Below are 18,527 nucleotides of genomic sequence, written 5' to 3'. Positions count from 1 at the left end.
TTTTTTTTTTTTTTTTTTTTTTTTTTTTTTTTTTTTTTTTTTTTTTTTTAATTAGTGATGTTTTGAATCAATTTTGATGGTTTTAAGGTTACCACAATTAATTTTATAAAATACATAGAAATAGAATTTATTTTCATAAAATCATGATGATGACACATGAAACCTTAAACTAAACAGCACTAATCCACAAAGAATTAAACATTTTCTTTTCTGGATCCTAAGTTGATAGGAGTGATAATTACAGACAAATTCAGCAGAGGATTTGGGGAGTTCTATCCTTCCCTTCACTGCAAATATAAGAAACAAAAAATCCAATTGAGATTTTGCAGAAATATGAACAGAAAAATAAGCAAAATGATGAGTTTTTATACCTCAGGGTAGCAATCTTGATGTTCAATCGTTTGTCTTTTTGTATTCACAAATACATCACATGATACTCTTGCCTGATAAGTAATAAAGAAGAACACCATTGAAACAACAAACAGAGCACTCATACACAAGTATGTAAGCTGAAGGTCCGAGTTTGGAGAACGAGGCTCTAACCATGGAAAGCCACTGCTAACAAATATTGTCTATTTTGATTCATTACATATCGACGCCAGTCACAATTTTAAACACTTGGAGAGGTTTTTACACTCTTGTAAAGAAAGTTACATATTGTCTAAAGAAAACAATATCGGCTAGTGGTGAACTTAGGCAGTTACAAATGGAATCAAAGTTAGGGACCGGGCGGTGTGCCAACAAAGCCGTTGGATTTCAAAGGGGTGGATTGTGAGATCCCACATCCATTAGAGAGAGAAACGAATCATTCATTATAACGGTGTGGAAGCCTCTCCCTATTAGAGGTGTTTTAAAGCCTTGAAAGGAACGTCAAAACAGAGAGTCCAAAGAAGAAAATAGTAGCGGTGGGCTTAGGCGGTTGTAACGAGGGTGGGTGGGAATGAGGAAGCAGACATTATAATCATAATCATTGCGAGAGTGGAACAACATTGTTCAAATTTAGAATCCAGAAGAAGGTATATCTTCTTCAACCATTTCCCCACAATCAACAGCAGCAAGTATCAAACTTGATAGCATTGTTTTGAAAATTACGCCTATTTTTGTACTGTAAATTTCACCTATCTTTGCAGGATCAAGAAATGGGTTCTAAACATTCAATGGGTCACCCACAAAGTTTGTCCTTTTCCAACTATCTGAACTTCTACACTAAGAGAGGTGTAATAGTTGCCAAAACTGTATACATCATTTAAATCTTAAAGCGTGGAGATTGAAAATGATTGCAATCAAATAAACAAAAGCTATAATGTATGATGACGATGATGATTTCGATCGTTGACTATACTTTGCTTGAGAGTTAAGAACGAATCGACAGTGCATAATCGGAGTAAAGATTTGATGTAATGTTAGAAACAGAATGTAAATCAAGATTACCTTAATGGGGAATTTGATAAAGAAAAACCCCATGAATCCTTCGACTTCCGTCTTTGAATCGAATGGAATGATACCTTTCCCCAAATCCTGAAGCAAGTAAAAGGCATCGTGAATGACCTCAACTCCATTCAAATCCACAGTGGCATTCACACAAGAAGACCCTCGAGCGGAAACTCGACCGCCGTCGGAGCTGACAAATCCAAGTCGACTTCCTCTGTAGCCAACGGAAACGCCAAGGTAATTGTAATCGAGAGAGAAGAAGTTCTTATTGCGAACCCTAACAGAAGCAGAGATAGAAAGGTCAAGGACGAGAACCGGCAACAAACGGACTTTGGCGTGGTTGAGTTTCAATCGGACGAGTTGGAGCGAGGGATCGGAGGGGAAGAGTAGAAAAGATAGAGCGGCGAGGAGGAGGAAGGCGGCGGAGTATTGGGCACAGAGGCGGAGAAGGCGTCTATGTGGGTATGGAGGAGGCCGGTAAAGGGACAATAGGACGAGGTTTTGGTGTCCGTGTCCGGCATTTTGGGGGAGGAGAGAGACAGAATCGTCCCTGGAGCTGGAAGTCATGTTTGGTTGAGAGAATTAAAAAAGGGAAGACATTTGTATGAAGCTCTGCAAACAGGCCTCTGTTAAGGGTGGTAGGTAGTTTAGCCTGTCAAAATTTTACACGTCACAACACAGCGTATACGCAAAGTTTCAAATCCTACAGTACCATCAAAACCCACCGCATAATATGACGCCCAACAGAATTGGCCTTTGTATGAACATGAGTGAGCCTGGTCGATGGCAACGGAAGGAACCGGGATGAGTGAGCCGCCCCGGGCTGCCATTTTTGCAAAGCATCTGGGAAACCAGAAACAAGGGTTCAATTTTGTTGGATAATGAGTTGGGTGAGTGCAGAAATTGAAGCTAGCCGTCGTTTTCGAAATGGCCGAAATGGACTGTTTGCAGTGCAGCTGCGGCGTCTGGGATGAACAGTTCCTTTTTCCTTTCTCTTTTTTTGTTTCACATTTTCTGCAATCGAGGTCCCTCAAAAACACCCATTTAGTTTGTTTTTGGATTCTTTTATTCATCACTCTTCCCAAGTCACATGGGTTCCAGCAAAAAATCACGACTTGCAAGAAACACAAGGGAAAAACCTCAAGTGAAAAATCAGTATCAGAATTTTGTCTCTTTTTCTTTCACTGATTCAACGAGATTATAAATGAAATGAAATTGCTTTTGATTTATTTAGACCTTCTTAGATGATATAAAGATATAACTTTGCTTCTTTGTCGGCCAGAAATTCAGCAACTTTCCATTAACAACACAAACAAGTGGAAAACAACAAATTTTGCAAAATCTAGATAACTTCGTGGACTGGTACAGAGGCGTGCAATGTTCAGACCAGTGCTTTGAGAAACTCGCTACTTTCTTCTTCTTCTTCTTCATTACCACATTCAAAACATACCCACCACCATAGAAAGTTAAGTTTCACAACAAAGCTGTAAAGAAAACTCTGGCATCACACTAACACTAAACGTGTCATTGAATTACATTACCATGAAGGTGAAGTACAGGGAGAACCAGAGGAGGAAGATGATAGACCATTGTTAGTGTTAGAATCACTCCCAGAATTCCTCAGAGACGTGGCGTCTCTCAATGTAACCGAACAAGCCTCGGCTGGAAGCTTCTTCATTGGCGTTAAAGGTGGTGTATTTGGGAGCGAACGGATAGTACTTGGAGGAGAAGCTACAATCTCGTCTTCTTCAGAAGAACCACACGTTTCCAATCTTGAAGGAGAGGAATTTGGTGTTTCGAATGGGGTGTCTCCTCTGCTTGGCCTGATTCCATCATTGTCATAAATCGGATTTGAAATGTACATAAAATGGTCACTGCCAATGGAAGAACTGTCGTTACAGGCAATGGCAGGGCTTAATTTACTCTGAGCACAAACTTTAGAAACAGATAGGTCAGGTGAGGCTGAGATAAAGGGTGACGGCGGGCGGGATGGAGTTGAAATGAGGCCGATTCGGTGAGGGCTAAGGGATGATTCATGGGCATCAATATCGATAACTCGATGAAGTTGAGTGCTTCGGCTCTTTGCTTCAACAACATCTACATTGTTGTCTTTGATACAGGGGACAGAGGGGAAAAGAAAGTTTCTTGGAGCACTAAGAACCCCATGAGCATACAAGCTGCTAAGAGAAATAGCTGGTCGGTTGTTGTCCCTGGGAGCAGCTGAAGGCAGAGACTGGGAAATGTTGGTGGCGGCTACAACAGGATGAGCGGAGGAGGTGGTGGAAGTGGTGGTGGGCGGTGCAACACGAAGCCTACAGCGTCGGAGTAACAGAGAGCAGTAGAGCTCGGCAAGCAACACAAGAATAAGGCCCAACACGAAGGCAAGGCTCACCACCATTATCAGTGTAGCTCCCAATATCACCTTGGAACTTCCCTGCATGTTTCTCTATCAAACTCTCTCACTCTCTGAATCTCTACAAAGTAGTTAAAATCTGAAGGGATGGCGGTAAATACGAGGGTGCACTCAAGGAAGGGGAGAGGGGTATTTTATTTTTGGCGGGAACTTTAGATAGAAAGAGAGAGAGAGAGAGAGAGAGAGAGGGCAAAGGGAATCTTATGGTGTAGGGAGAGGACTGACGAACGGGAAGGCTTTTATGTTCCGTATCCGAGATGGAGGATCCACACTTTCAGTCATTCGAGGTAAAAAGGGTCTTTTAACCAATACAGTTTTCTACCATGAAAAACCTCTGCAGAAAAATGGTCAAATGTCAATGTCTCAATGATGTTGTTGCGTTCAATCTTTAAAAGAAAACCAAAATGTCTGCAAGAATATAAAGTTCGGTCCCATAATGTTAAGACATGAAAGACGCGATAGGGATGTGTACAGGACTCAGAAGCAAGATGGTTTTTTAAATAAAGAATAAGACACTTGTTCCCTTTGAATGAATGGGATAAACAGGGAAACCTAAAAAGTATGAAGCACAAGACTAGCAATCTCAACACGAAAATGGGGTCGATCTACATTTGGCTATCAACATCGGTATCATTTGAAATTTTGAGGTTGTACAAACGCTATTACGGGTTAACAGTATACTTCTTCAAAAACTAGTGATGACCATCGTATGTGAGATTCGACAGGATGCAGCAGCCCCCACATACACGTAAGGGCTATACACAAATGTTCGTGTGAGAGGCAACCAAAAGAGAAGACACACTTGGAATGCTTGATTATGGGCGCATCACCAGTTCACAGGCGATCTCAGAGGATATGTAGTGTATAATGAAACTGTTTACCCTCCTCTCAAGGCTGCAAATCGAGCAGCCAAATCATCATAGTCAGGCAACTTCGGATGGACGTGTTTAGCTTCACTTGATCGATCTGGTTGAAAGGAAGCAGCCCGAGTATATACTTTTGTTGCTTCTGATGGTCCCAGATGATGTTCACGAGGTACCGAAACTGATCGTGCTGGTGGAGGAACTGTATCTGCCTGCATATTAGCCCCATCTCTGCTTATTTTATTTGAAGGGCACTTGGCAGGAGCAAGATGAATTTTAGGCTTCCTTCTCATCTTTCCTGGTTCAAATGTTGCGGGTTTCTTACTGTAATGGATCAAAAGGTTGTCTATTATCCTTTCTTCTTCATCCTTTTCATTATCCTCTTCATCAACCAACAGCTGCAAGCCTCGTTTATCATCTCTTCTCCTTCTCGAATTCTTTCTCACCATTCGAATGTCCTCAACATTGTCATCAACTGCATGACTGGACCGTGGCTTATGGTGCCTTCTTCGCACTGATTTTGGTTTTGGCAGAGCATCAGGGGGTATTCTAGCACCAAAGACATGATCCATCTCACCATCCCGATTACGTGTCTTCATAGGACTAGCAACCTGCCTCTCATGGTCAGAATGGCGTGGTTCTAACTGGATTACATCTGCAACCATTTCCAATTTGACATGTTTCTGAAGATCTGTCGAGATGCAATTGTTGTCATGGCCTGTACGGGATAATTCCAATTGGCCCCTATCCTTATTATCCTTCCTTCTAGAGTTGACTTTATATGGAGGGAGGGTACTGTTGTAGCTGGGTTTCAAATTATGATGTTTATCCTCCTCAGTATGAGTACTACCAAATATTGATTCTTTAACATCACTCTTAAATGGCAATCCTCTTCCCTTGTGTGCAGTATGGGTATTACCAGATGATGCCTCTTTGATGTCACTCTTCGGGTGCAATCCTGCACCACTCAGAGCAACACCTGGATTATTGTAAGGCGAAGACTTCAAGTAATTTGCACCTGCCCGTTCTCTGCCAATATGCACAACAGGTCCATCACCTGCATCTCCCAACACTTCACTGGAAGAACTGCCTATTGTACCAGTAGTCCTGAAGGCAGAGCCTCTCATTACGTTTCTAACTTCATGCTTAGTAATAGGAGCAGGACCTGGATTATGGTAGGGTGAAGAGTTCAAGTAATCAGGACCAGTCCGTTCTCTGCCATTATGCATAAATGGTCCTTCTTCAGCATTTCCTAATACTTCACTCGAAGAGGAACTTCCCATTCTACCAGTCCTGTGGCTAGAACTCATTGTCCCATTTCCACCTTCATGCTTATTGACTGTGGAACCTTTAACTCCATAATGATTTATGTGGCCATCAAATTTCAAGTTTGCCTCTTTTTTTTCATGTACTCTCTTCTCGTGTCCATTATGCACAAATTGTCCTTCTTCAGCATTTCCTAATACTTCACTCGAAGAGGAACTGCCCATTCTACCAGTCCTGGGGCTAGAATTCACTGTCCCATTTCTACCTTCATGCTTATTGACTGTAGAACCTTTAACTCCATAATGATTTATGCGGCCATCAAATGACAAGTTCGCCTCTTCTTTTTCATGTACTCTCTTCTCGTGTCCATTTCCGGGTAATTCTTGCCTAGATTGAAACTTCAATTCTTTTCCTCCTGAAATGGTACTATCAGGGGGATTGGGGAATCTGTGCCTGCCATTTGCATACTCAAAACTTTCTTTGTTTGATGCATCATCCTTACCCACCCTAAGATCAATTTCCTTAGTACGAGAAGGACTTTTTTCTACTGCTTTAGGTAGGCCCTGCAAAATTCAGAGACGAGAAGTTCAAATGTAGGCAAAAATCTAATTATTTCCCATTGCAACTTGAGAATTATAATATATGACAGCTAAACTGGTGAGGACCAAAGGCACCACTCAACTGAAAATTTTAGGAAACTGGAAATTAAAACTTTCAATCTCGTTTCTTACATGGTGGGAAGTAGTAGTAAGATAAGGGGATGAAGTGCACCTGAGCGTTGGCTGGGGGAGTGGACATTCTCTTCTCAAAACCCGCAGAATCCCACTTGATTGAAAATTCCAATGCTATGTCTTGCAATAACTGAACCCTGTTCTCCAATGTGGACGGCTTGGAAGCTAAATTTTCAACAAACTACAGAATAAGAATTAGTAATTGTCTCTCCAATAAGAAAGATTCAGGAAACCTGAAGTCGGTAGTTGAGGCATTACCTTTTGGTTCTTCAAATGTTCCAAAGAAGTCCCAAATCTCTCCTGAAAAATTTGCCTGAGATCACGCAATTCTGGCAAATCCGAAAATCTAGCAGCGGCGAACATGAGAGATGCAATAGCCTCACGACATTCCTCAGGACATTCCCTGTGAAGATGATGAACAGAGGGAATCAGATTATCCAATATAAAACCAGAAGCCAAATTTCTATGATGAATATAATTTTATCTAGAAAACTATAAAAGCAACAATGGTAAAACGACATGAAGTGTTTTTTGAATGATAGGAAGGTATCTTCCCAGCTAATAAGATGTCCAACAAGATTTAACGAACTCCAGAAATCAATTAAAATCAACCTACCATTCATCCATGGCTCAAGTTCATCATGCATGCCAGGCACCTCAAATTAACATGTCATCTCTAAGTCAATAAAGCGCAATAAATTTTACGGTTTGATAGAAAAGCACAACATACAGAGTGGGAAAGAAAAAAGAATGGTGTATATCATACCAATATCCAAGGACCAGAAAATCTAAGGGGAAAAATAAAAAAGCCAGCTCTGAAATTTGAAAAGAATGCATGTAATGACATACACTAATATGTGCACTAAAATTGAATCAAATCGTGTACCCTTAGTTCCCAATGCTTCTGTATTAACACAACACATAAGCATGATTCAATACCTCTGCTTTTGCATGATCGGAAGATGCTTCAGCACAGTATCACATGATTGCTCCACGAAATCATAACAGGAAAAAATTGTCAGCTCAACTAGAAGCCCCTCAGCCTGTTGTCCACCGCAAGATCAAAAAAAGAAAACATCGGTTTCTTAAAGCCAATCACTAGCTGAATACCACAATAGTTATCATAATAATCAGAGAAAATATAGAAAGGGGAAGCCCGGTGTGGGAGGAGAAAAAGAGATAGAAGTCCCCACGAATCAACAAAGGTTCTAATTTCTAAATCAAAGACCCAAAATGGAATTGAAAATTGTTAGAAATAGATATGGTTTGCAGACGTAAATTTACACTTGGACAACACTACAAAAACAGTACATTTAAAAATTAAAAAAAATAAAATAATAATAAAAAGAAACCATGCCCTTCATACACTGACTTGTTTGTCCTCGAACCCTAAGAACATCAAATCATTTTTCAATTCAACCAAATGATCAGAAGGAAATAATCATTTCACACAAAAATTGAAATGAAGGAAAAAAAACAAACAAAGTACCCTTCCATAAGCATTAATGTCCAGCCCATTTGTGAGCAGATCAGCAATATCTTTCTTCAGAAATTTCAGAGTCGCTTTCTTCTTTCTCCGTATCACATCGATCCGACTTTTGGTCAATTTAATCAGGGATTTGCTACAAATATCAAGAAACAAAAACATCCGTCCTTTAAGCTCCAAAAAATAAAAAAGGAAAAACCACATAGTCAAGATATGAAAAACAGATCGGATTAAATACCATTTGGATGTAAATCCCCGGCCGAGAATCCCATCCAACATCTTTCGGTCCTGAATTCCCTTCCAGTCTTCAAGCAATAAACCTCAGGCCCCAAATACCAGAGGAGACATCACCAAAACTGGAAGAGAGATAGAGAGAAAAGAGATAGGAAAAGAAGGAGAGAGATCGAAGCTGGGCAAGACGAGAAAGACGACGAAGCTATCAAAAACTCCACTGTCACAGAAAAGTTAATCTTCCTAAAGCGACTCGAGTGAGCCGTTCACCTTTTCAATTCTCTTTCTCAAAACACAAATTACCCATTGACAGCAATACCCTCGTCTTTCTCACAAAAGTCACAACCCCTCACTAATCCGCATTATAACGTTGGAAGGGCATTTTCGGAGTTCAAATCCTCTTCTTCGACCCACCGTAAGAATCGGCGAGTGAAGATGAGAGAGAGAGAGAGAGAGAGAGATTGTGGCCGTTGGATGAGATGACTTTCTGGTTTGGGTAGTGAGTATTGATGCTTCAAAAATGGGTTTAAAAAACGGCTGCGTTTTTCAAGCCGATGATATTAACAAAAATTTTAAAATTTTATTGGATAAAAAAAAGAAAAAATAAATTATAAGTGGAGAGAGACAAAAGCTCGGCTTCGTGGGCTTGTTTTAAGCGTTAGGTTGGGTAAGCCACCGGAGTTGATTGACGACATGTGAGCTGCACATAGCCGTGTGCCTATTTTTATTCCCCTTCCTTTTTTGACGTCGTTTTGAAACTGATACTGAAAGAGTGTACTTTTCTTTGTAATTTAAAGCTCTTCTTATCCTTTTCTACCGTTTTCCTCAAATAATGGCCTTTCAAGTGTACATACAGAAATTTGATACAATCAAACAAGTCAAATAAGTTTGACCTACCATATTAATAGGCTGACTTACCCATAATAGACCAATTAGAGGGGCAACACAATTTTGTGTGTAACAATTCAAGCTTATTGCCTGTAGCTTATAGATTATTGTCCGTTTTAGTCTCTACATATCATCATCAGTCTTACAATTTTAAAACATATTTATTAGAAAGAAGTTTCCTCACTTCTATAAGAGATGTTTCATTCTTTTCTCCAACCAAGATTCGAAAGGAGGACCGAGGAAGCAGATTTGGCTACCCTTTACACATTTGAATTCCAACGTGCCATTTATTTAAACCAACAAAAAGAAAAGTTTAGAACAAGAGAAATGGGTTGATTCAGAGGTCTATTCGGCAGGGTAATGCTCATAAAATAGTGGAAATAAATTTAATTTTAAGTCAAAAGAGTGGAAGACAGAAAGGGTGGAGCATGCGTGGCCGCGTCAGCATAAACACCTCACCAACCGCAAATTTTATCCAATAAATGATTGGAAATTGTTACCTTCCCAAACAAATCAAATAATACTATTAGACTTTGCAACACATAAAATAAAGATTCTGAAAGTTCGGGTTAATGTCAGTGTCGTCATATGGCTTAACTACGAAGCTTTTGGTCATCCAGTCTGAGCACCACCCCCACCACATTATATGGTTTAGACTTTTTTTAAAGGATTTAAAGAACCTTTGAAATGAAAATTGGTTAGAATCTTAAATAAAAAAATTGAACATGACACTGTACTTCTACGAAGCTTTTTTGTTTCACAATATTCATCTCGTCTATACAGACTAAGGACAACCCAAACATGCGCGTGACTAAAGGTGAGTGAGGAAGAAGCCTAAACATCATCAAACGATCGAAAGAAAAAAGACTGATAAAAAAGTATACAAGTACTAAGATCAATTAAGCCATGAATTCGGTTGATTAGACATGCGTTGAAGAAGGGGAATTGGGGGAGTGGACACAGCACTAACAAATTATGAACAACAAAGAACCATTTACCTAATGACAACAGGGAAAGCAAGAAACATAATATCATTTTATTGCAATTTTCAGTCCCAAGCAAAGTAGTTTTCGAGAAATAACCTTCAAAATAGTGCTCCAATGGCATCAGAAAGGCCGGATGTCGAGTGGGGAAATTCATGAAATGGGTCGCTGAAAAAGATGTGCCCTTATCATCATCATCTTCTTCTTTCTTCACCAAAAGCACTTCAAAAAGTTGACCAGAAAATGGAATAGGTAGTTTTCACGGTCAAGAAGTTCATGACGAACCAATCTCTCCGAAACCATATGCTGAGGGAGAACGTCACTGTAAAAAAGCAAGGTTGAGACAGAGGCTACAGGCTGGACAATTAGCGATAGCAGCAGCCTTACCAGTGACCTGAACAGAAATGGAGTAAGATTCTGCAACCGGAAAAAAAAAGGAGAAGGTTGTTTAATACTACCTGATAGTTGAGGATATAAAAAGAAACTAACCCAACTATTGAATATCAGATACCTACGTTCTGTTGTCATCAGAAAAGGATAGAAATTGAAGAATCAAGAAAGATTGGGAAGTTAAAGTTGATAGTACATACCATGAGTTGAATAAGAGAGGAAGCCAAAGCAGATGCTCTGCCGATGGATGATCCTTCAAATAGAGAGAAAGCGAGAAAGGAAGCACCTGAAAGAAGCTGCAAATCATCAACTGCTGACACTGGGACCTGCGCACTATCAATATTTCTGGCGAGGAATGCAAGTTTGACTTATTTCCAAAAGTAGTTAGTTTGTAACCAACGAATTTTTAAGTACTACTTCTATTATGCATTCTCCAAAGTGAGAACCACTATATACTACATAGATAGTGGTAAGCTACAAAGTCAAAGGCTACATAAATCTAGCCCCAATTGTTAAAATATGATTCAGAGTGCAAGAAGAGTGGATAAGAATACCTGATTCAACTGCCCTTCATCCCTGCTGATACCGACCAGCCTCTAAGAAGAGGAAACACTGTTCTCTAATGATTAAGAATTGCATTCAGTCATATTCTTGGAAAACAACAAGAAGTTACGTTCAATGTGAAAGAAAAAAAAAAGCCAGTTGTTACAAATTATTCTGGGATTTGTCTGGTTATAACGTGAAACGCTCTTGTGATATCCTGCTGCAGCTTCTAGAGATTTGCTCTTAAACAACACTCAAACATAGAGTTGAACCATACAAGCATGGACTAGAAATCGGAGACAAGGCATATCATTCATGATAATTATTCATAAAATACATTGTCTGAAGTGGGGGATTGAAACTCTAGAGAATAGGAAATCCTATTCAATATCAGTACAGAATTGCAATAACAGTAGTAGCACTCAAACATGTTTGGGTCAAGGTTGAATATCTCAGCTCATCATCCCCTTAGGATTTCTAATGCTTTCAGCCTATCAAAAAACAAAGTGAAAATGGAAAAGAAGGAAGGAACTCAAGGAATTATTCAAAAAGACTACATCTACTGCTTCTCAGGCTCATCAGGATTTTCCTTGTCAGGATTTTCCTCTTCTTCCTCTTTCTTCTCTTCCTCCTCTTCGTCTTCTTCAGGGGGATCACATGGCAATGGTGGTGGCAATGGTGTTTTCATGGGGCTAAATTGAGGAAAGATGTCTGGTCTACGACCGGGCTTAGGCCTATCCCACTCCTACAACCAAAAAGTCAAGAAGCATTCAACATGAAGAACACCAGCTATAACCTATCACGCACTTCACCTATAAGTGAACTTATCAACTAAAACTTAGTTTGTCAGGTAAGAACATCAGTAATTCCATATTATAAACTGAATTGACCGCCAAAAAATGCACCCTAACAAATAAATTCAGGAGCAGTAACAAATTTATGAACAACATAATAACATGAGTTTTAATTTACAAAAGCGTTAAAAGTAGAAATCCCGGAGCAGTACAGGAGACAAATTGAACAAACAGATATCACGCATCAAATGAATGCCATGAGATTTACTAGAATCCACATACCCAAGACTGTATTTGCCATTTGCCAATATCTTCTTTCATCTCAGGTTAACAACTACAGTGCATTGAACATTGATAACCCGAAAAGTATAGTCCATTCTCTCGCAAAATATGCGACAATATGAATAAACAAACATTATGATGGTCGATGCCCCTCGTCTTAAGATAGATACAGCCCACTTTATCTAGAGCTCGAGGATGGATACTTCGCAAGGAAAATGTAGAAATGACCGAAACTATCAGCAAGATACAATTTGCAGGGAAGACATGGCAGGATATGTCAAGAATAAGCCTTTTAAACAACCATCGATGATAAAATTGAACAGTAAATGTATCAAATCCTAGGAAATTCTCCGACGCTCCACCCTAACTGATCCAACATTACACTAGCCAAGTTACATAAAAACAGAAAGCAGAATCTCCATCCATGGAAAGCAAAAACACAAAAATCCCATGAAAACAAACCGAACAACGTCAAACACGCAGGGAAATAAAGGAGAGCGAGAAAGTTACAATCGGGAAATCGAGAGGATTGCGACGAGTAAGTTTCTCTTCCTCCGGGGCCATTCGAACCACCAGCCTCCCCGTTCTCCTTTTCCCAATTATCAAATTAGAATTCGCAATTGGCCTGTTTGGGAAAGAGCATCTGCAGCCACGAACACAGAAACTATGGCTTGTAGATGAGGAGGATACTTGTAGGTAGGCCGCCGACGGCAAAACTAGGGTTTTAGAGCTGAACAGGCAAATCGACGCCATGATCTTTCTCTTCCCCTGCAGTGAATCCTCCTCGTCAGGTCGGGACCGAGTGAAAATTGTGGTGGCTGATTCCCCAAAATCAAATAGCCGCCACAAACGCCTCTTGTTTTCTTCTCCCCAAAATCAAATAGCCGCCAACTCAATTACCCTTTACAATTACCAAAGAATCAAACTCTGAATTATTTTACTGCTTCATTTACCATTAAGATAATTAAAACACATGGAGACTCCATTTGTTCCACTTTTATCCTCCCAAACACCTCCCTTTGAACAAAACACGCCTCTAATTACTGCCTTCGTACCTTCGAGGAGGCTTAGCTCCATTTTCTTTTTGGAGTCCTTTGTTCGACATTTGATAATTTACCCATCTATTTGCACGACTAAGTTTACGGCATGGCTCTGATACCATGTTAGAGGACTCTCCACAATTGTATGATATTGTCCACTTTGAACATAAGCTCTCATGGTTTTGCTTTGGACTTCCCAAAATGCCTCATGCCCTAAATTAGTCGTGAGTATTATTTGTGTTGTGCTTCCACAATAGAGAGTATTATTTGTTTATAAAAACATGATCATTCCCTATTCCCTAAATTAGGGACGTGGACTTTCATCATCCAACAGTCTTCACTCAGGTCTCCCTTTTAATATTTTTTCTCTTTTTACTTTTTTATTACATATATGTATATATATAAATCCTATTATCGACATTATTGCAACAATCATATTCATATATTAATTTAATTTCACCATAGTTTTCACTACAATGTTACACTCTCAATTTAATTATTAATTCTAATGTTTCCACTTTATACGTAATATTAAAAATTATCAATTAATTTTGTTCATCTCTAAAGTGCATATTATACCTTTAAGTTAATATTTTACTAATAAGAGCGTGGGTAGCTAAAGTGAGCATAAACTAGATACTTAAAGTTAAAACCTCTAATTTCGTGGTTAATTAATGATACTTAAAGTTAATGATTAACCTCCCTAATAACAAAATTACCATTTTGGATAATGGAAGGTAGCCGCATTTAATAAAATTTTGGAATATTGTTGGGTCCAAAGTTACGAACAGTCTGACCCCGCCATTCCCCCGTCTCCTCCATTCGAAACGGCGTGACCTACACTCGCTCGCGCTCTCCATCCTCAACTCTTCTTCTGTCTCTCTACGTGACTGACTATTATTGTACTCTTTCTTTATTCCTCTTCCACTGCTCAGCGCCCACATGCACGCCCCCTCGATGTTCTTACCCTTCTGTTTTCTTCCCTTTCAAACTTCGAATCCCAATCATCGCCTTCTCTGTTTTCTTTGTCTCCTTAAGTGTACTGTTGGGTTGTGGGTTTCGCTGAACACAGGGGCATACGATGAACGCGGCCGGCAGACAGGTTTCGAAATCTAATCCGGCGCTTCATCACCAACGGCAGTATTCCGATGATGCTATTAATGTTCTTTCTGGAAGATGGGCTCACCCTTCTAATCATTCTCATGTACAGTACAGCATTATCGATTGTTTGGTTTAGTTGTATGCCCTTTTCTGATTGATTTTTCTTTTGGGGGCTTAGGATTTTGGGTCGAGGGCTAGCAGGGGAATGCAGAGGAGTTTCAATGATCTTGGGTCGGCTGATGCTTTGACGCCTCAGTCTCGGACGCGGTCTTCGAGCATGAGGAAGAATGCGGATGAGATGTTTCTTCCCAGTCATTACAGCCCTGGTTTGCTCGATCTTCATGCTTTCGATACTGAATTGTTACCCGAGGTTGCGCTAGTTTACCCTTTTCTGCTTCGATTTTACATTCTTTTGAATTTCCTTAATATGCGGATACTACCGATGTGCCATTTGTTAGTGCGTGTGTGCTTTTATGGCTTCTTTGATTTTTGGGTCATGGGGTCTTTCCCATTTCTCTAATTATCAGATAGTTGAAGTTTTTCCTCTCTTATGATTCCAATTTGATTTCTCTTAGTTGAAGTTTTTCCTCTCTTATGATTCCAATTTGATTTCTCTTCGTTCTAATAAAGTTTGTACTAAATAACTTGAGTCTATTAAAGTTTTTACTTCATCATTCACTTCATTTTCTCAGACCACTCACCGTAAAATTCTGGATGAACTCGAGCCATTTTTCGCTGCTAGTATGCTGCCTAATAAGCCTGGAGGTGCATCAGATAACAATCTTCTCAAAAGCTTTTCAGTTGACAAGGAAAGAACCAACAATGTTGCAAAGATCAAAGTTGTGGTATGTCTCCTCGATGCCATTGTAATATCTCTTTGACTCTCAAATAAGCAATTGCAACGCTGAAGGGTATGTTTGGGAAGGACATGTTTGGGAGTGAAAATCACTCTCAAACATACCCAAAGTCTTCCTATAAGGCTCTCATCTTCCCTCTCTTGCAGTACCACTCATCTGTATTGAAGACTACTAGTGCCTTCCTTTTATAGTACTTTTTTTGGCCTCAACGTAATATGAGCTTGGAGAGGGTTCAAGAATTTGCTTTTCTTTTATAAGGCTCTTTGTAACTGAGTAATATTTTGCGTAGTCTTTTGGTGAAAATGCAAAAATATGCCGGCAACATGACCATAGGCAATGAAGGGAGGCTCTTCTAATTGTATGTTATTACTTTCCTCCTTACAGGTGCGCAAGAGACCTCTAAATAAAAAGGAAATGACAAAGAAAGAAGAAGATATAATCACTATTGAGCGAATGTCGAATTCCCTTACTGTTCATGAAAAAAAATATAAAGTAAGTGCAACATGCTATATTTGAATTCCAAGTATGAGAAAGCCACAAAGGTTTTTTCCCCCTGAAAATCATCCCTTCTGTAGGTAGACTTGGCAGAGTACATTGAGAAGCATGAATTTGTCTTTGATGCGGTATTGAATGAAGGCGTTTCTAATGATGAAGTAAGTACAAGACATAGATGAGTACCATTATGAACATTGAAATCCGTTCGACTTCTAAACATTCTCTCGTGTTGATGCAGGTATACTCAGAATCTGTGGAACACATAGTTCCTCTTATTTTCAACAGAACAAAAGCAACTTGCTTTGCATATGGGCAAACAGGCAAGTTATCAAATTCACATGAAATTGTGTTCGGATGTGGGAACCATAAGATGCTACGTGCTTATTGAACATTTGTAGAGGGATGTATATGTTTTACCTATTAGATATAGATCAGTTTGTGATGATTTTGACTTAGATGGCTATCTAAAATAGTTCCATAATCTTTTCAAATAGATCACATTGATGTGCTTGTTCAGGTAGTGGAAAAACATATACTATGCAACCTCTTCCTCTAAAGGCGTCCGAAGACATTTTAAGATTAGTGCACCACGTATACCGGAACCAGGGTTTCCAATTATTTGTCAGCTTTTTCGAGATATATGGAGGGAAGCTTTATGATCTCCTCAATGAAAGGAAGTAAGTTCTGTTGAAATTGTGGAAGAAAATGTTTGAATTCAGTTCACTTTCTGAATATATCATATTTCAGAAAGCTTTTCATGAGGGAAGGTGGGAAGCAACAAGTATGCATTGTCGGGTTGCAAGAATACAGGGTGTCTCATGTTGACACGATCAAGGAATTGATTGAGAGAGGAACCGCCACAAGAAGCACTGGTACGACTGGTGCAAACGAAGAGTCATCTAGGTCACATGCTATACTTCAGCTTTGTGTTAAGAGATTAGTTGATAGTTCCGAAACGAAGCCTGCTCGACTTGTAGGAAAGCTGTCTTTCATCGACCTTGCTGGAAGTGAACGTGGTGCAGATACTACAGATAATGATAAACAAACAAGGTCTGAATTTACTTTTCAGAAAACTGGTTGCTATTACATATTGGACCTTATAGTACTTTAAGAAGCAGAAGATATAGAGTTTTCCCGTTTTTTTTCTCCCTCTCTCATGGTTTGATTGACTTGGAAACATTTGTGCTGCAGAATGGAAGGTGCTGAAATTAACAAGAGTTTGCTTGCTCTTAAAGAATGCATTAGAGCTCTTGACAATGATCAGGGTCACATTCCTTTCAGAGGCAGTAAATTAACAGAAGTTCTTAGAGATTCTTTTGTTGGTGATTCACGCACTGTTATGATATCATGTATTTCACCAAGCTCAGGATCATGCGAACACACACTCAACACGCTAAGATATGCTGACAGGTGCGTTATTTTCGGAGACGTTACAAAGGTATATCCCATTATTTGTTAAGTATGTTTTATGATTGTCCCTTCAGGGTAAAGAGTCTATCTAAAGGGAACAGCACTAGGCGGGATCCTTTATATTCAACTTCAAATCTTCGAGAATCAACAGCTTCTTTGTTGTCTTCATCAGTACCCATGGAGCAATCCCTTGAGGATAACAGAACTTATTTACCAAATGACAAGAACAGATTTGGTTGGTCCATGCAGAATGTAAGGGAAGGTACTCCACCGTTGAATGTCGAACGTATTCCTAGCAACAGGGCAGTCATAACTTTGCCTCATCACAAAAGTCAGCCAAGTTTTCAAGATGATATTGGTTACCCCGAGCAGCAATATGAACTAGAGAAATCATCATGGATGAACAATAAAATAACTGAAACTCGACAAGTGCCAGGCTTTGTCAACCAGAAGAAAACTCGAAGGGACATACATGATTTTGAGACCGACTCTCCTTCGGCTGATGACCTTGACGCTCTTTTGAAGGTAATAATATTGTGAATATCAAAGCATCAAACGTCCACATAAACCATCTGACTTTAAATGACATCGTACTTTCTTTATAACAGGAAGAAGAAAACCTTGTTACTGCTCATAGGAGACAGGTGGAGCAGACGATTGACATAGTCCGAGAGGTTCACAACACTTTTTCCTTTTCATTGCATAAGATATACGCCGTCTTTAGTGGCTCTGCCTGTTTAGACCTTGTGTAATCTTGCGTGCATATACAGGAGATGAACTTGCTTGTTGAAGCTGACCAACCCGGAAGCCATTTAGATGACTACATCCTTAAACTAAATGTAATTCTATCCCAGAAAGCTACAAGCATTTTTCAGCTGCAGACTCAGTTGGCTCAGTTTCAGAAACGTTTGGATGAGTACAATGTTTTGGTGGCACCCTCCAGCAACTGAGCCAGACACCTCCATTGTTTTTCCCTTCCAAATTCTTCTCTTGCACGGGCCTGAGGGTGCTGGTCGATCGAACTTGATTAGGTGTGTGGTCGACGAACAACCAAGTTCTTCCCTCAGAGGTGGTTTAAGTTTTCTTGATTGTATAGAAGATATATTTCCTGTTTATAGTGTTTTGTATTCATGGATGTCTGTCTCTCCCTCTGAGCTGCTGCAGCTGCTGCTATTATGAGCAACAGACAATCAAGAAGGTACACATGATTCTGCTATTATGTTTTGATCATCTCATTTACTCCAAGTTTTCCTTTTCCTTTTCCTTTTTACAATATTACACTATAGACTTGTGTTAAAAAAAAAAAAAAAAAAAAAAAAAAAA

At 39.5% G+C, this 18,527-nt stretch overlaps 5 protein-coding genes and 1 long non-coding RNA gene across 6 annotated transcripts; 2 read left to right on the top strand and 4 right to left on the bottom strand.

Annotated features, from left to right (window-relative positions):
• Window positions 1-101: 101 nt before the first annotated feature.
• On the bottom strand, window positions 102-2,007 carry LOC111497551. The gene is made up of 3 exons (XM_023148359.1): window positions 1,432-2,007; window positions 372-443; window positions 102-287 (listed from the first exon to the last, which is right to left on the bottom strand). Exons 1-3 carry the CDS (start codon window positions 1,996-1,998, stop codon window positions 285-287), a joined length of 642 nt encoding a protein of 213 aa, XP_023004127.1. The 5' UTR covers window positions 1,999-2,007; the 3' UTR covers window positions 102-284.
• On the top strand, window positions 789-1,366 carry LOC111497560. The gene is made up of 2 exons (XR_002720628.1): window positions 789-1,016; window positions 1,131-1,366. It is a non-coding gene; the product is annotated as an uncharacterized LOC111497560 (long non-coding RNA).
• Window positions 2,008-2,701: 694 nt separating the features above from the next.
• Window positions 2,702-4,120, bottom strand: LOC111497542. The gene has a single exon (XM_023148348.1). It carries the CDS (start codon window positions 3,869-3,871, stop codon window positions 2,969-2,971), a length of 903 nt encoding a protein of 300 aa, XP_023004116.1. The 5' UTR covers window positions 3,872-4,120; the 3' UTR covers window positions 2,702-2,968.
• Window positions 4,121-4,321: 201 nt separating this feature from the next.
• Window positions 4,322-8,668, bottom strand: LOC111497525. The gene is made up of 6 exons (XM_023148343.1): window positions 8,429-8,668; window positions 8,194-8,326; window positions 7,644-7,747; window positions 6,963-7,107; window positions 6,745-6,885; window positions 4,322-6,536 (listed from the first exon to the last, which is right to left on the bottom strand). Exons 1-6 carry the CDS (start codon window positions 8,467-8,469, stop codon window positions 4,722-4,724), a joined length of 2,379 nt encoding a protein of 792 aa, XP_023004111.1. The 5' UTR covers window positions 8,470-8,668; the 3' UTR covers window positions 4,322-4,721.
• Window positions 8,669-11,507: 2,839 nt separating this feature from the next.
• Window positions 11,508-13,209, bottom strand: LOC111465629. Its single transcript, XM_023110112.1, has 2 exons — window positions 12,812-13,209; window positions 11,508-11,970 (listed from the first exon to the last, which is right to left on the bottom strand). Exons 1-2 carry the CDS (start codon window positions 13,052-13,054, stop codon window positions 11,785-11,787), a joined length of 429 nt encoding a protein of 142 aa, XP_022965880.1. The 5' UTR covers window positions 13,055-13,209; the 3' UTR covers window positions 11,508-11,784.
• Window positions 13,210-14,170: 961 nt separating this feature from the next.
• Window positions 14,171-18,429, top strand: LOC111465817 (kinesin-like protein KIN-13B). Its single transcript, XM_023110315.1, has 12 exons — window positions 14,171-14,545; window positions 14,621-14,812; window positions 15,135-15,287; window positions 15,684-15,791; window positions 15,875-15,952; window positions 16,033-16,114; window positions 16,312-16,471; window positions 16,542-16,844; window positions 16,986-17,204; window positions 17,279-17,729; window positions 17,813-17,878; window positions 17,975-18,429. Exons 1-12 carry the CDS (start codon window positions 14,423-14,425, stop codon window positions 18,152-18,154), a joined length of 2,115 nt encoding a protein of 704 aa, XP_022966083.1. The 5' UTR covers window positions 14,171-14,422; the 3' UTR covers window positions 18,155-18,429.
• Window positions 18,430-18,527: the final 98 nt, after the last annotated feature.

Source organism: Cucurbita maxima, unplaced genomic scaffold (genome assembly GCF_002738345.1).
Source record: "Cucurbita maxima cultivar Rimu unplaced genomic scaffold, Cmax_1.0 Cma_Scf00002, whole genome shotgun sequence".
NCBI classification, from domain to species: Eukaryota; Viridiplantae; Streptophyta; class Magnoliopsida; order Cucurbitales; family Cucurbitaceae; genus Cucurbita; species Cucurbita maxima.
This window is presented reverse-complemented; position numbering and strand designations above follow the sequence as displayed.

Bases quoted from the DNA above. Each gene is read 5' to 3' on its own strand.
- LOC111497551 (XM_023148359.1), bottom strand. From the start codon at position 1,998: ATGACTTCCAGCTCCAGGGACGATTCTGTCTCTCTCCTCCCCCAAAAT. The intron at 444-1,431 runs GTAATCTTGATT...ATTACTTATCAG, and splicing joins TTATCAAATTCCCCATTAAG to GCAAGAGTATCATGTGATGT.
- LOC111497542 (XM_023148348.1), bottom strand. From the start codon at position 3,871: ATGCAGGGAAGTTCCAAGGTGATATTGGGAGCTACACTGATAATGGTG.
- LOC111497525 (XM_023148343.1), bottom strand. From the start codon at position 8,469: ATGTTGGATGGGATTCTCGGCCGGGGATTTACATCCAAATG. The intron at 6,886-6,962 runs GTAATGCCTCAA...CTTATTCTGTAG, and splicing joins AACATTTGAAGAACCAAAAG to TTTGTTGAAAATTTAGCTTC. The intron at 6,537-6,744 runs GTGCACTTCATC...TGAATTTTGCAG, and splicing joins CTCCCCCAGCCAACGCTCAG to GGCCTACCTAAAGCAGTAGA.
- LOC111465629 (XM_023110112.1), bottom strand. From the start codon at position 13,054: ATGGCGTCGATTTGCCTGTTCAGCTCTAAAACCCTAGTTTTGCCGTCG. The intron at 11,971-12,811 runs GTAACTTTCTCG...TTTTGGTTGTAG, and splicing joins ATCCTCTCGATTTCCCGATT to GAGTGGGATAGGCCTAAGCC.
- LOC111465817 (XM_023110315.1), top strand. From the start codon at position 14,423: ATGAACGCGGCCGGCAGACAGGTTTCGAAATCTAATCCGGCGCTTCAT. The intron at 16,115-16,311 runs GCAAGTTATCAA...GTGCTTGTTCAG, and splicing joins CTTTGCATATGGGCAAACAG to GTAGTGGAAAAACATATACT. The intron at 17,205-17,278 runs GTGCGTTATTTT...TTGTCCCTTCAG, and splicing joins ACGCTAAGATATGCTGACAG to GGTAAAGAGTCTATCTAAAG.